Source organism: Leguminivora glycinivorella, chromosome Z (genome assembly GCF_023078275.1).
Source record: "Leguminivora glycinivorella isolate SPB_JAAS2020 chromosome Z, LegGlyc_1.1, whole genome shotgun sequence".
Classification (NCBI taxonomy): domain Eukaryota; kingdom Metazoa; phylum Arthropoda; class Insecta; order Lepidoptera; family Tortricidae; genus Leguminivora; species Leguminivora glycinivorella.
Genome location: NC_062998.1, coordinates 26670841 through 26688176, shown reverse-complemented (window position 1 = coordinate 26688176; position 17336 = coordinate 26670841). Strand labels below are relative to the sequence as shown.

General features: G+C 35.3%; 2 protein-coding genes across 3 annotated transcripts; both read left to right on the top strand.

The window, feature by feature from the left end:
* The first annotated feature begins 2249 nt into the window (after positions 1-2249).
* On the top strand, positions 2250-16693 carry LOC125241896 (U-scoloptoxin(19)-Tl1a-like). Of its 2 annotated transcripts, none has more exons than XM_048150593.1 (3): positions 2250-2495; positions 16282-16425; positions 16528-16693. In XM_048150593.1, the coding sequence occupies exons 1-3, from the start codon at positions 2321-2323 to the stop codon at positions 16662-16664; spliced, it is 456 nt and encodes a 151-aa protein (XP_048006550.1). In that variant the 5' UTR covers positions 2250-2320; the 3' UTR covers positions 16665-16693. The 2 variants fall into 2 exon arrangements, with proteins under 2 accessions (XP_048006550.1, XP_048006551.1); XM_048150594.1 differs by lacking the exon at positions 2250-2495 and adding an exon at positions 15153-15274.
* On the top strand, positions 7340-9745 carry LOC125241895. The gene is made up of 2 exons (XM_048150592.1): positions 7340-7615; positions 8237-9745. Exons 1-2 carry the CDS (start codon positions 7366-7368, stop codon positions 9490-9492), a joined length of 1506 nt encoding a protein of 501 aa, XP_048006549.1. The 5' UTR covers positions 7340-7365; the 3' UTR covers positions 9493-9745.
* Positions 16694-17336: the final 643 nt, after the last annotated feature.

Below are 17336 nucleotides of genomic sequence, written 5' to 3'. Positions count from 1 at the left end.
TCAATTTGGGAATTTCAGTTAAATATACTATTGTTATTAACTAGATTTATCGAAAAAAAAAATGTCCATTAGGAATAACTCAGTTAAAAGATATTGCGAAAAAATTTTAAATTTTAAAATCGAGGTTCCGCTCTCGACTGTTTCCTCTTTCAAAACTTATTTAAACGGAACGAAATTTGAAGAATCCGAATAACAATGAAATAATCGGTGTCGGGCCGTTTAGATTTTTTGGCTAATTGTTACCGATCTTGATTATCACACCTTTTTTTGAGACATATTGAAAAAGGCCGTTTTTAGAAATTTTTGATTGGCTCTAGCGTCTTTTAAAATAAAAATAGCAAAAATCAAAACGGTACGACACAGATAAAAATAATAATAATCTGTGTTGAAAAAATCATTGCTCTATCTTCAAAAACCAGGGAGGAAATAGTCGAGAGCCTTTGTATGGAGAATTGACCTGTATCGTATCGTCTTAACTAAATGACACATTTTCAACACAAAATTGACAGTAAAATTACATTTAATCGTGGTTATATAAAATAGAGAAATCTTGATTTACCTACCTTTGTTATTCGGGACTAATCAAGTCCATAATATATTCAAATTAATGTTCTAAAATTAAGAGTATTTGTTGCATTAAAAACTTTTTAATACGATTTTATGTTAATAATATAACTACTTAATATTGGAAACTGGCTTTGGAATGAAACTGGCCTATTTTTTGGACCGTTAATAAGTAAATGTTACAGCAGGATCATAAATTCAAATTAAGAATGAAACGTTTCTTACTAAATATACGGATCTCGCCCTTCCTGGGCGTTACAAACAAAAATGACGTTAAATAATTCAAAAACATTTATCCAACTTCTCTGTTGTTCTTTTAACTGAATTAAAGTCCGAGGGCTATAAATAAAACTTTCATTTTCTTCGTTGTTTTAACAAATATTTTCTTAGTTCATTTTATACAGAGACTATTTTTTTGAAACTTGTTTAAAGCTGCGAAAATAGAGCTATAGGTATTCGTAAGAATAACATTAAGTACACACAGCAACACATCTAGCTATACACTTCAGAAATCTGAAATATTGCATGAAAGAGAGTCGCACTAGAATGCGAATGTGTGTGTGTCCTATGCGTATGTGTTAGTTACGCGGGCTATTATTCAAAAGAGTTTTGAAACAGTATTTTTTCTTTTATTGTCAATATTGACATATTGACATTAAATTTAATATATATTTTTGTCGATTTATTTCCGATTGATGTTGCGTTTCGGTTAATTCACGCTTGAAAATGGCTCCCCGTCTAACTTTAAGGGAGAAAACAAGAATAGTAGAGCTGAAAGAGATTGGGATGCGTGTGGCCGAGATTGCTCGAGAAACAGTAGTGCAAGTATGTGATTTCAATAAATAACATCTTTGTTCATTATATAGAAAAAAGTTGATCGTTCGGCGTTCATTTTCTAACTAATGATACTTTATCACTACAGAGTTACAGACTCCTATCACGACTTTATTCACTTTCAGAGGCGAACAGTTTACTTATGGGTCCAAAGATATGAAGCAGGCGACGATGAAGCACTACAAGACCGTCCACGGTTAGCACGTCAAAGAGTTACAACAGAGGCGGAAGACGCAGAGATGATTGCTACACATTCACAGGATCCCTTCCATCGTTGTCGTGATACAGCCATACAATACGGTGTAAGTTTAACGCAATTACTTTATCTTTAAGTATTTATTTATCTGTAATAACACTTGAATAGAAGTGAAATATTGATTATGATTATGAATGCTTGTTATAGATTTCTATGCAAACAGTGCGCCGTCGGTTGAATAAAGGGGGACTCCACCACAAAGACGACCGTATCGCATTTTGTCTGCAATATTACAATTTCGATTGGGTAAACAATGTTGTAATTTTTGTCGACGAGAAGACATTTCAATCGGGCAAGCATGGTCGCAAGATACTCTACAGGCGACATAATGAGCGATATGTCGAAAAGAACACATTGCCGAACAAGTCAAGTGGAAGGATTGGTCTAGGCATTTGGGGTTGGATTAGTTCTATGGGCCCGGGAGAACTCACAACAGTAAGTGGCAGGATGAATGGGGCTCAATATGTGGAAATCTTGCGTGATGTTTTTTTACCAACAGTTCGCATTGCTTATCCCGAAGGTCGAATTTATTTGGCACAGGACAATAGTTCCATACACAGCTCCCGATTAGTGCAGGAATGGCTGGCAGGTCAACCTGACGTTGAGCTGATTCGGTGGCCAGCCAAAAGCCCCGATTTAAACCCCATTGAGAACGTTTGGGGTCAAATGGTTCTCAATTGGGATCCAAACGATGTCCGAAACAAAGAAAATTTGAGTGGAGTGGTATTTCAAACTTGGAAACTTTTAAGAGGAAGTGAAATGTGTTGGAATATGGTGGCGAATATGCATTCCAGGATTAATTTAGTCCTAGACAACGGAGGAGGTCACATCGGATATGACGGTTAGGTTTTTTTTGGGAACATTTATGCTTGTGTTGGTAACTTGGGTATTATTGTTATTGCATTGTAATTTATTTTTCCCCTCACTAGCTCGGAAACACGTGTTTTTTCCATAAAGTCAAATTAACTGCTTTAAAATTAATAAAAGTAGGTGAATCTAGAAATCAAGATGATTTACCACCTGTGGAACTACTGGAAGCAGTGATAAACCCATTTTTTGCGTTGTAGTTTCCTCGCTATAGTGAGGGGAAAAGTTTTGTGTTACGCTCGGGTGCAAATGTATTTTACTTCTCGTGTGTTAAAAAGCTCGCAAGTTCAGGATTCTATTCTCGAACCACTCGCTTCGTTCGTGGTTCAATAGTGGGGACGTTTATCGACAAAAAGAGGCCAAACCTTTTTTTTCTTGACCAAAGCATGAAACTTGGCACAGTTGTTCCTTATATCAAAATAAGCCGATTAAGATCGGGAGCCTTCGGGAGCCTCCCCCCTGGGGCTCGGGAGGGGGGCCAAAGTACCGCTTCACCCGGCTTGCTTTGAAAAATTCTAACATAGCCCGTTTAGTTCATAGGTCATGTTTGGTATCGTTTTCGAGTAAATCAATAACGTAGAATTCATTTTTGGTACTAAAATTATAATTTAATGGTAAATAAAATGAAAAAAAATTAAAAGTTTGAAATTTTCATCTATGATTTACAAATTCAAGTCATCATAAATGTCAAACTGTTTGCTTTTTCTACAAATAAAAAATATGATATGAAAGCCTATTTAATATAGATTATGAATAATATAACTTTTACCCACCTTTACTAACGTTAAGTTTCATAAAAAAAACTTTAAGCCGCGCGGCGTCGGGACGCCGCGAGCGTAATTTTAAAATGCCTTTATTTTAAAAAACTCTATTAGAACCCGTTTAGCTATTAGGTCATGTTTAGTATCGTTTTCGAGTAAATTAATAACGTAGAATTTATATTTGGTACTAAAATGACCATTTAATGTTAAATGAAATTAAAAAAAAAATCTGTGAGTTGCAAATTCAAGTCACCATAAATGTCAAACGGTTTGCTTTTTCTATAAATATAAAAATATGATATTAAAGCCTATTCACAAAGGATAGTACGCGTTCACCTACGCGAGCTTAGACTGTGTGCGGGGAACGCGCCTCTTTCATATATTTGATCGCCAGTGTCAGAGGTGTGTTAATGCATAAATAGAAAAAGATTCATTATTATTGACTCCGGTGTCGACAACGGCAACACTCGGGTCGGACCACACGATCTAAAGACCGACTGTACCTGTTATTTATTTATTGTAGTGAATCCTGAAAGAAATTTATATAATAGTATTTTATACAATCGTGATATAATACAAAACTTTTCAGTAGAGTACCATGTGTAGTACGAGAGTGAAAAGCTTAATTATATCACTATTGTATACAATACTTTTTCTACGAGTCATCATCTTCATCATCAATGGACGGAAATATCACCATTCATGCAAGATAAAATTAATGTCAATAGAGTCGTTCACCATTGTATCAACATCGAATTACCTAGCAACCAATTGTTTGTAATAACCGTCTCTGATTGGCCGATAACGCGACAGATAAAAAAAATATGTTTCAGATGCAGGAAAATTTGCCATAGAGTATCCAACACTGAAAAGTTAGCACTTATAGTTTAGTCTGTGGTGTCCTAATTGACAGATTACTCATACTCATACTCATACTATACATTCCCTTCACAGAAACATAGCTGGGTACATATAGAACTGCATAAAGAAGGCTCTACCCTCTTTATGCAGTTGCATCGTTTTTTGCAACCTGATTTACATTTACATCTTGTAACTTCTAAGCATATACTGGCCACTTCAGTGTTGTCTGACCAGAGTGACCAGTGTGGTACCCATTCGTCTCCTTTTTCCTTCCATCCCCAAGAAGACGAACTTGGCAAATTTTGGTGTGGCACCAACGCCTGACTCCAAACAAGAACGCCCTGAGTCCCATTTCTCAAAACTGAAAGTTACAAGTTACAAGAGGAAGTCTCTTTCCAACTTGTCATATTAGACATTGACAACCAGTTGAAAATTGTAACTTGTAGCTTCGAGAAATGGGCCCCTGGTACACTGTGCGCAGTATATGCTGATGCAAGGCAGCCTCTGAAGGAGGTATGTTCTCCAATTGTCGATCTTTTCTGGTACCTAAAGAGGTAGGTACTTCGACCACTCATTCACCGTTACGCAACGACTTGGTCTGAAACAATATGTGCATTATCATTTTAGAGTCTACAACTATCAAATTACAACTTTTTGGTGGATCACGTAACCTTCAGTATTACCCACTTACGTTACGTATCATACATAATTATTACAAACTTTAGTAGAATCTGATTTGCCTCTGATATTGCTCCATCTTGTTAAGTTTGACACCTTGAGTGGCCTGGCTAAGCTTCAAAGCCAAAAGAAAACGTTTCTAGATTAGACATAGTATGGGTAATATATACGATAAACGCAGCTTGAAACGATCAACAAGGGAGAAACATGGCCACCCAAGGCTTCAAACTATTACGAGATGGAGCAATATCATAGATAGGCTAATCAGATTCTACTAAAGTTTGTAATTATTTTGTATGATAGGTAAGTGTGTAATAGTGAAGGTGATCCACCAAAATGTAATTTGATAGTTGCAGAATCTGTTTAAATAAAATGACAATGCACATATTGTTTCAGATCAAGGGTCCTTACGCAACAGTGAATGAGTGCCGGAAGAACCTCTTTACTAGAAAAGATCGACACTTGGAGAACATACCTCCTTCCGAGGCTGCCTTACTTTATCATATACTGCCATTTTGTCTAAGACTGGGGCTAAAGACATGCCAACCACACCCTTGCTGCCGACGCATTAGGACACCACGGACTCCACTGCCAGTCTATTGCTGGCCGAATTTTGTGACACGCTGCACTTAACGATTTAATCCGCAAGGCTCTCGGCACAGCGAACATACCGACAACCCTCGAAACTGTCGGCTTGTCAGCAGCAGACGGAAAGCGGCCTGATGGTTGCTCGCTTTTGCCTTGGTTTTTGGGACGACCCTTGGCGTGGGGCGTGACCTGTGTGGATACCTTGGCTCCGTCCAACGTCTAACGCTCGGCCCAGAAACCAGGGACTGCTGCTGCAAAACGCCCAGTTTAAACGCGCAAATATGCATTTTTAAAAAACAACTACATATTGACCATGGTCATCAGACACCAAGCAGTTCGTGAAGGAAGCTTCCACCAAACTTGTCTGGGTGTTTGGTGACATACGCATAGGCTTTTACATCATATTTTTATTTAAAGAAAAAGCAAACAGTTGACATTTTTGTTGACTTGAATTTGCAAATTATAGATGATTTTTTTTTTTAATTTATTTACCATTAAATTATAATTGTATTGTAGTACCAAAAATAAATTCTTTGTTATTAATTTACTCGAAAACTATATCAAACATGACCTAATAGCTAAACCGGGTCTAATAGAGTTTTTAAAATAGAGGTATTTTAAAATTACGCTCGCGGCGTCCCGACGCCGCGCGTCTTAAAGTAATTTTTTTGTGGAACTTAACGTTTGTGAAGGTGGATAAAAGTTATATTTTTTATAATATACATTAAATAGGCTTTCATATCGTATTTTTTATTTATAGAAAAAGCAAACAGTTTGTCATTTATGATGACTTGAATTTGTAAATCATGGATGAAAATTTCAAATTTTTAAATTTTTTTTAATTTTACTTACCATTAAATTATAATTTTAGTACCAAAAATGAATTCTACGTTATTGATTTACTCGAAAACGATACCAAACATGACCTATTAACTAAACGGGGTAAGTTAGAATTTTTCAAACCAAGCCGGGTGAAGCGGTACTTGGACCCCCCCTCCCGGGCCCCAGGGGGGAGGCTCCCGAAGGCTCCCGATCTTAATCGGCTTATTTTGATATAAGGAACAACTGTGCCAAGTTTCATGCTTTGGTCAAAAAATTTAAGGTTTTTCAATAAACTCCCCAACTATCAACTATAGAATCCTTTCACTTGCTCGTTTTTCAATTCCACACTCGGCGTTAAAATACAACTTTGCCCGGTGCCCCCTTGTATAACAAATAACTATTCTTTATCAGTGGTTTCTAAGGTAAATGTAGGTGAGTCAGCGGGAGCAGGAGTAATTTCAATGGGGACTTCTTCGTCATTTGATGGCCAACTTTCGAATAGCAGTGCATCCTTTGATGTGGATGGTTGGTTTCGTGGATCAGTGTATGAATTGTTGAGCTTAATGCCACTAACAATGCCTTTGCATATTTTAGATTTATTCTCAAGCGAGTCCTCAAGGTACCCTTCCGCCACTGTGCTAGATTTCCATCTACCATGGCGCTTCAGCGTAGTCAAGTCTGCACCAGAGTCGGCTAATAGAGTGGCCGAGGTCCGTCGAAAACAATGTCCAGTGTACTGTTCAGGTGTGTTCAGCCCCAGGAAAGATGCAATTTCGCGTGGCAATCCACCAATTTTATTTGGTCCAATGGGCTGATTAATACATTTTCCTTTGCGATAGGCAAGAAAAAATCTTTCCGTTGATGTATTGGGTGGCCGCAGATTTTGATATTGTTCAAAAATTTTTGCATACTCATCACGTACCACAAAATTTCTCTCAATGTTCGTTTTTGTGTTTGGTAGTTTAAATAATAATAATGTGTCAGAATGTTTCTCAACATCTTTTGTCATTACGTGTGTGATTTAATTTGTCCGGCAAGCCCCGCTTATGACTATGATGAGGATTATCTGAAAAATAAACAAAGAATCCACTGTATTAATGTACCCATTTATTCATTTTCTAGTTGCCAAATGACATGGATAATTATATGGAGTATCACATCATGGGTTCTGTGGCAAAAATTAGGATGAAGCCAGGGTGTATACCCACCAGGTTTGACTGCCAACCAGATAGAAGAAAACGAGCCTCAGCTGAAACCATCCACCGACCATATATTACAAAAAAACAAAGACAAGATATTATTCAAGAATCTATAAAAGATCTGGAAGAGAAAAGTATTATAAACAAACCCTTAGAGCTAGAAGAGACATCAGTTGGAAGTTCAGGTAGGAGGCAAGTGCAGGTTCACTGTAGGAGTTGGGGTGGACTGCTAGAAATATTATAAAGTAAATATTAGTGTATATGTTTTTACCAATATACTCAAAAAGACAGGATTGATTTCTAAAATCAACACACCACTAGAATGCTATTTTAATGCTAAATAACAATAAAATAATAGGATGTAAAAGAAAAACTAGAGTGCAGCTGTAATTATATGTTTATTTCTTTATTCATGGTAATATTGCATAGTGAAAATGTGTTTATGTTTGTTATTATTAGGTAATAATTTTGAAAACTACTGAACTGAATTTTTAAAACTTCTTTTACCATTAGTATTAGTATATTATTCCTGTTCAAAATATAAATCAATTTCTTATTCTGTTTATGTAAATTAGCAATTCAATTGTGCTGATTAAACCATTCTATAGGTAGTTATTTATGTTACAGGTTAGGTACTAAATGACTTAACTATTTGATAGCAAGGTACCTACACAACGTTAGATTATTACCTTGCATTCTGTACCTAGAGTACCTCATCTCATTATTTAAGAATTACTTGATAGTTATTTTTCATCTCTATACTGACTTGTGCTATTGGGTATTTAATTAATGTGTTTTTTTTTCAGCTGTGCATGGAGATGAAGTTATAGAAAATATTACACAGGAAAAAGATAAGACAGCAAATAAATCAATCCAAGTTTACATGACACACAAATTCAGAAGCAAAGCCGTTCAATCTGGAGTTAAAATTGTAAACCAGATGACATCACCATTGAAACAGGATCGCCAATCTGTCTCTACATCGCCATTTAAGATAACTAGATGCACTTCCAAAATCAAACCAACCACATCAAACATACACATAAGTTCAAGAAAAATATTTGTAGATGAAGCCCAGTCTGATAGTGATATTTCGTATACACCATCGATAATGGATGAAGGTACATCACAAACTATATCTGTTCAAACAAATTCAACTTCAGATTGCAGTGAGTTGCTACAAGATGATAAACAGAAAGAGGCAGCTCTAATGCTGCAGTGTACACTACTTAAAATCAACAGAAATCCTCGCTGTTATATAGGTGTTCCTAAAGACTGTCATTATTTATTAGGTCTAATCGAAGAATACACAAATATTCCTCCAGTTCATTTTCTCATGTGTTTAAAAAAGATTAGATTAAATAACTCATTCAGAGAGCTCGCTGATGATTTTTCCATGACACCAAGTTATGCTAGTAAGATATTTCTTAAAAATGTTCCTTTGTTGGCTAGTGTCATGCGTGCTTTTATTGTAAAATTAGATAAATATAATATAAAAAATAATTTACCAATGGCGTTCAGACATAAATATTATCATGTAAGTTGCATCATTGACTGCTTAGAAATAGAAATACAGAAGCCCTCGAAAGCTGTAAATCAATCTCTCTCCTGGTCTGAATACAAAAAGGCTAATACTATCAAGTATCTTATCTCCTGCACTCCAAATGGTCTAGTAAATTTTATATCACCTGGGTATGGAGGAAGAGTAACAGACACATGTTTGGTAGAATCATGTGATTTTATTAAATGTTTGCAACCAAGCATGTGTGTGATGGCTGATAGAGGTTTTAAGCATGTAGAATCATATTTACTCAAACAAGGAGTAAAATTAGTGCGACCTCCAAGTGTTGTAAAAGGTTCTAAGCTTTCAAAGACCGAGGTGAGGGAAACTAAACAAATTGCTAGCCTAAGAATACACATAGAGAGAGTGATTCGCCGCTTGAGAGAATTTAGTTTACTGAAACCACACGCATGTGTGAATCACAATTTAGTTAGAGTACTTGATGATAGTATAACCATTGCATGTGGTTTAATAAATTTACAGGATTCTTTAATTAAATAGGTAGCCTATGATAGCTGTAATTGAACTGTATAGGTGAAAAACTTAAGAAAGTCACCTGTTGTATGTGTGAGTGACGTGTTGGAATAGATAACACATATTTATAATTAGTAACACAAACAAAACAAACGCCTATTCGAACACGTCACTCACACATACAACAGGTGACTTTCTTAAGTTTTTCACCTATAATATCTTGTACCTACCTTTATGCAATAACCTGATTTAATTAGGAAAAAATAAAAGTAAAAATTCACTGTTTGTTTTATTTATTTATTATAACTAAATTACACATTGGTACAATAATGGGTACACAGTATCCTTCCATGAACTGACTAAAGCCAAAATAAGTTCTGAAACATATTTTTCATCATATTTCACACTTATTATATTTACATTTTTGTTCACACTATAATTACAGTCAGCAACACAAAAGTAACCTTTGTGATGATGTGACAAATACATTTGTATCTGCATCTGAGCGTAAAACTTTTTGGTTGGTTTTCCATTAATGACATAATTTTTGTAAGTCTTAGTACTTACTGGACACTTTATTTCTATAATGCTGTCATCACAGACCCCATCTGGTGATCCCGCTATCATGGGATATTTTTTACTTATAAATAAGCCACATTTATTAATTGTTTTCCCCAGACTGGTAGAGACGGTTTCCCTTACTTCATCTTCCAACAGTCTGCCACGTTTCATGGCATTGGTGTCTGGAATTCTTCCACCCATTATCAAAGCGATCAGTGTTCCATCAGTAGTTTTGCACCTACTAAATTCATATGCTCGTGAAGCTGTCACCCTTCCATATCTTAATTCGTGCCAAAGACCACTTTGATGTTGTTGTCTTGTTTTTTCCTCAACCAATTTAACATCTATGTCATTAAACAAAAGTTTTTCCAAGAAAGTGTCACAGGATCTTTCCTTATATTTAAATACCAATTTGTGCATGGAGAATGTATTTACTGTATTAGGCACATAATCTTCCTGAAATTTAATCAATTCACAATTGTGAAGTGGCCTTTTCCTTCCTTCCTCAATAAACTTCTCAAATACTACAGTATTTGTTGGCAAACTAGGCTTACCATTAGATAAGTCTTTTGCTGTTATATACTTTATGGTAGTTCCAACTCTCGATAGCTTAGATTTCATCCAGTAACATTCAACTGATGTAATGGATGGTTCTTCACTCCTGCGATGGACCCACATAAGAAAAGCTATAGCATGTTTGCAGCCTCCTTGTGATCCAATACAGTCATGGCATTGCACCGATACAACTGTTTCGTTGACTTCGTCAACTATTAATGTTACTCTATATAAGCTATTAGATTCATACTAGATATGTATTACAACAGCTTTTAAAAGCTTCCAACTTTATTGCATATGATTAGTTGTTTTATGAAAACTAAGATTTAACTTACTTTTGCTGCTAGGTATTCTAAATCTGGAGCTTCATTAAAAAACTTTTCTATATCTGCGGCTGTAAAAATTTTCGATTTCTTAGGCTTGTATCCGGTACCGGTTTTCTTGAGAAACGCCAACAGCTTTGGGTATTTATCTATGTGAACATCTTTTTTTAGTTTCAATGTAGATTTGAGCATAGAATTATGCTCCAAAGAGAGCTGGGCTTCTTTCAAAATTCAAAAAATTCAAAAACTCAAAATTCGTTTATTTATCAAACAAGGTTTCTTAGGGTGTCGAATCCTCCTTTTAAGTTTGACACTTGTGTTAGGAGGAATTCGCTCCTTCATAAATCAAATCTTAAGTTATAAAAGCATTATTGCTAAGTACATTAAGGTTGAAGTTTCAGATGAACAGTAGGTAAAAAAATAAATAAATGTGTTTTACAAAAAAAAATAATTTTAACTCTTAGATTATAGTTCAGCATTATTGCCGAGTACATAAAAAGTGGTAGAAGTAGATGGGCAATATACCCAGTTGCCGTGGTTGACATATTAAGTAAGATGTTTAATAAAAAGAAATTGTGACTTGTTATACGCTATTACCAAGAAAATATGACAATATCTATATATATATATATATATAATTATATTTATATGTGTATTAAGAATATATAATCAAACGTAGGTATATATTTAATATTGTATATATAATATTCTTAGAGTTGGCTAACTCTATAAAATATGACAGTATAACCGTTTCTGAGTAGGTTTTTGCTCCTTTTTAGGGTTCCGTAGTCAACTAAGGAACCCTTATAGTTTCGCCATGTCTGTCTGTCCGTCCGTCCGTCCGTCCGCGGATAATCTCAGTAACCGTAAGCACTAGAAAGCTGAAATTTGGTACCAATATGTATATCAATCACGCCAACAAAGTGCAAAAATAAAAAGTGAAAAAAAATGTTTTATTAGGGTACCCCCCCTACATGTAAAGTGGGGGATGATTTTTTTTTCATTCCAACCCCAACGTGTGATATATTGTTGGATAGGTATTTAAAAATAAATAAGGGTTTACTAAGATCGTTTTTTGATAATATTAATATTTTTGGAAATATCCCTCCTAAAGGAAAAAAAAGTGCGACCCCCCCCTCCAACTTTTGAACGATATGTTTAAAAAATGTGAAAAAAATCACAAAAGTAGAACTTTATAAAGACTTTCTAGGAAAATTGTTTTGAACTTAATAGGTTCAGTACTTTTTGAGAAAAATACGAAAAACTACGGAACCCTACACTGAGCGTGGCCCGACACGCTCTTGGCCGGTTTTTTTATTCTTCCAGACATTGAATTGCTCGAAAGCCTTCATGTACTTATCACAGGATTTTTGCGGCAGCAAACTTAATTCCGCATTTTTGACAGCTTGCACTAGTTCCGCAGGCGTACACTCGTCTTCATCGGTAGTATCACTCATTTTTTTCACAGGTTTTGTAACAGAAAACTGGAAGCTGTTTTTTTTTATGAAAATCGGTCGGCGAGAAATGTTTTGGTTTTGAAGTAAAATTTAATTGATCACGTTGGCATGCCTGACGTTGCGTTTTGAAATTGCATCAACTTAACTCGTGCGTTTAGAATGATATTCAACATCATTAAAAAAAACAAATGTTTCTTATGGATTTTGAATGTTTATGCATGAAAAGAAGTGAATAAAGCTAAATTTGATGTTTTTAATTGTAATTTCAAGCCTTTTACTTAATCATAATGAATCATTTTTATGAGCGTTTACGTTTTGTTAGCTGTCAAAAGCTACTTAGATACGCTTCAAGGTCAAATTACTTTACCCACTTGTGAATAAAATGCGTTTTTACCCGCTTGTATTAAAGGACAAAACACGTCTTTCCGAGCTAGTGAGGGGAAAAATATATTATATGCATCACCTGCAAAATGTTGTACCTACTAAGCATTGAACTTAAAATAATGATTACCTAATATTATTAGACTTAGGAATAGCCAGTAGCCAGGCGCATCAAATTTGACTTGCAAGTCCATACTACCGAAATACATACTTAGTTAGATAGGTTCGAAATCTTATCACTGGTCAGTTCGTCACGCTGTAGTTAATTATTATATTCTGTGCTGTAGTTCGGATTACTGCCACGTTCGGTTCAGTCTGTATTTGACGACCGGTCTGGCTTAGTGGTAACTGACCCTGCTAAGCCGATGGTCCTGGGTTCATCATAGGCCTATTACGGCTATTACATCTTGTCAGATTCAAACGTCGTCTGTAATACGTGTAATACGATAGTAATCTTTATTATAACTACTGTGACGTACTTCATGATTGAACAGTACAACCTTCAAAGACTGCGTTAAACGCGACACGTTCTTTTAAATGTCGATAGAGACACTTGGGTATTTTCTATGTAAGTATTATGTACAATATCTTTGTTTAATTTAAGTACCCACGCCCACGACACAAGCCTGTTTTTAGGGTTCCGTACCAATAAGGTACAAAAGGATCCCTTATGGTGCCGCTCTGTCCGCTCTGTCTGTCTATCTGTCTGTCCGTCTGTCACATTCCTTAATATCTCGAGAACTACTTATGCTATCGATTTGAAATTTGGAATAGTTATGAACATTGTTAACCTCTACAAATTGAAAGTATTGTTTTTAAATTTATTAATATTTATTATATAAAATGGCCAAAATGAAAGGGGGGTAAACTGTAAATGTCAAGTGACTAGGTCAAGTGGGGTATCGTTAGAAAGAGCTCAATTATCAAAGGGCGTGCCAGGATAATCTAATTGATTCTGCCCCCGACGAATTTGGGCTTTTAATTTTTATGGTTGTTGTGGCTCTACACCAGTAATTAATGTGCAAAATTTGAGCACCCTAAACTTTAATGTTTTTGTAAAAAAAAAGAAACTTTACTTAATTTGACGATAGATGTCGCTGTACGTTGAACACTCATTTCCTACATCGCATTATTCTTGATATAATGGGGTCGGGTAAGTAGTGTCCTTACGTCATGTCGTAAACTATTGAATTTCTTTGGACGTTGTAAATTGTAAATTAAATATTACTTGTTATATATTATTAATTGATTTCTTGACTCCACAGTCAAACTTATAATACCATAGTTTTGTGGAGCACTGTATGTTTATACTATTGCTACCTTTGATTGTAATAATCTTATACTTTTAAACGAGCAATTCTTGTATATTTATTTATTCATATATACCGACGATCTCGGAAACCGCTCTAACGATTTCGCTGAAATTTGTTATGTAGGGGTTTACGGGGGTGAAAAATCGATCTAGCGTAGCCTTAGATCCCAGAAAACGCGAATTTTCGAGTTTTCATGAGTTTTTCTTTCGCGTTAGTAAATATAAAATATGGTCGTTAATTTCGCCGCGCGCGCATCGATTCCGCTTAGCTCAGTCGTACGAGGTCGGTCTAATGTACGCAGATAGATCGTAGGTGTCAGGGTTTCGAATCCCGGCCAGAAATTAAGTTTTTGGTTTTTGTCTTTTTTTTGTTTTTGTATTTATAAGAGTTTTTTTTTATTTAAAGACGTGATATATTAAAATAGTCGCCCAGATATTTAAATAAATAAAATAATAAAATAAATAGTTGTTATGGCTGTTGGAAATTGAGTCTTGAGGGATTTAGTCAAGTTTGTCGTGTTATAAACATTGATGATTCAACTATTCAAAGTTTGTACGGAACCCTCGGTGGGCGAGTCCGACTTACACTTAGCCGGTTTTTTTACTTATCATAGTTGATTTTAGATCCAACTGAATGTATAAAATTGCCAGTCTTTCTAAGATGACAAATAGGATGTTCCATGTCATACAGGCAACCTGTTTAAAATTTGTTTTCTGGGTAAATAAGACACAATTTTAACTTTTGATTATTTAATATTGTCTTCGGTTACCGCGATAGTTACTCATGAAATAAAACTATTGAAAAAGATACGTAGATGACACTTTTACTATACTTCCTAAAAGTCACCCCCGCTCCAACCTGCATCAAAAAATGCAAAAATCTGACTCTTAACTTCTTAAATACATGTTAGGAACATACACAAATGAATTCTGGCAAAATTTATACATATTTTGTTCATTCATCCTGGTTGTTGACCTAACCTGAAAACAAAAGGGTAATTTGTTTTTTATCACATCGAAAGTAAAATTTACATATTACTAATGCGGGCCAAATTGTATAAAACCAGAGATAGTACAGACTTGTCGTTCACAGTTGGCTGAAGGCCTGTAGCAGGAAGCTAATACAAGTGGTGTGAATTGTCGAATTATGGTTCCTAATCTGTTTATTTGGCTTATACTTAGTGCTGTTTATGTTAACTATGGTACTGGTTACGAAGCAAGTAAGTAATGTAACTGATATTAATAATTAGGCATTGTCTGCCTTTTCCATCACATCACGGAAACGGGAAAAGTGTGGGTATTGTTTATACAAACCTTTGGAAGTTTTTTTTACCTGAGTTCTCCTTATCACACAACTTAAATTTTCAAATCGATAAAAGGCCTCGTTTCGGTTTTGGCCTTTGAGCACGTTGCGCCTTAAATTGGACAATAAGAATTATTTTGCGATTTATAAGACGATTAGAGTACTTGTGAAGTTCTTAGGAACTAATAATGCAATGTTCACCGCTGCATTTGTGGGGCGATAGTTGAGGAGAACGGCCACTATGGCCTCAGCTGCCTACGTTGCGCCGGTCGTTTCCCTAGGCAACACTCGATAAATGAAATAATTCGTCGTGCGATGCTGTCGGTATGTCGGTAAGTGTTCCGTGCCTCCTGGAACCGCCAGGTTTGTCTCGAACCGATGGCAAACGTCCCGACGGGCTGACGCTGGCTCCATGGCAGAGAGGGCGGTGTCTTATATGGGATGCAACGTTTCTATCTTTTCTTTTCTTTTCTTTCTTTTTTAAATTTTATGATTGTATGTGAACTTTTATATCTACATAAATAAATATTATAACAAATACGAACATGGGGTCCATGCCGCAGGCCGAACAATGGACGGGGTTTTCTCTTTATGACAGTTTTATTTTTGTAGTTATGTATTTTTATAGGTAGCTTGATATTTAGTTTTAATGTTGTAGTTTTAATTGTTTAGTCATATTTTTAGTATACCTATTTTACTGTTTTTCTTGCTATCCTAAATAAATAGATACATTGATTAAAAAAAACAAATACGAACTTAAATTAACAATTATAAATTCATACATAGGTTAGGTACTATGTTAGTTTTCTTTGAATTATAGTATTTTTATAACATGTTTTATAGTTACGTATAATATTTATAATGAATAAATTTACAGAATGAAAAGTAAAAAGTATAAATAAAACTGTAAAATATGTTCGACAGCATGGACTACGCATGAAGAGTTGCCTTGCTTAACCATTGGTGGCCTTTGCGTCTCGTCCACGGATTGCCAAGATGCAAATCGCGTCCCAGTTAAAGGCCTGTGTCCACAACAACAGAAAAATGGAATCGAATGTTGTTATGCTTGTAAGTTAAATTTTATATTACCTACCTACTGAATTATGGAATAAGTAGTTAATTTTATAAATTATTTCAGCGACCTAATGTACTCGTTCTTTTTTTTTCTAGTGCCATTCTCGGAAACTCGATGTCAGAAACGTGGAGGTGAATGCGTAGAAAAACAGCAAAAGTGCCCTCCAAACCTCATATTTTCACGAGCCACAGATTGCGGCGAGAGGGAAAATTGTTGTATTTTGGTTAATTAATTTGCTGCATATAAACACTATCTACCTACTAGACTTTTTTCCTTTCCATATTATGTTTTTTACTAATTATGTAGTTATTGAATACGAAGATTCGCAGTCGATGATAAAATATATGAACAGACTAGGGCTGAAAACTGAACAATTGATGTTCGACTCCACGACGGATCTTGCTCGAAGAATATTCGAGAACATGCCGGACATTCTCGCATATTGTGATATCTCCTAGAACTAGTATAGTCTGAAGGCTGCAGATTATTCAGATAATATTTTTTTTAAGGAAATAATATATGTTGACTGTGATATAGGTAGTTCCTTTTAAGTAACTTCAAAAACATAATGTGTGGATCACAAAATTTACCCGAAAACAAAATTATACAGAAATGACAACACAATACATCAATTTAGATAATTTATCAGACAGACATTCAGGCTTAATTTAGTAAATATCCACAATAATCTGCTCTATCTGCTGCTAATAAATCATTGCAAATTAGTCGACACCTGCCTGTAGGAAATGACAGACAGACAAATTTAATGCCTGTCTGTAGGAAGACCAAAACAAAAAATATGTTTTTTTTGTACTACGTCGGTGGCAAACAAGCATACGGTCCGCCTAATGGAAAGCGGTATATTTAGCGGTGTATTAAATATTAAAGAATTAATTCTATTGCG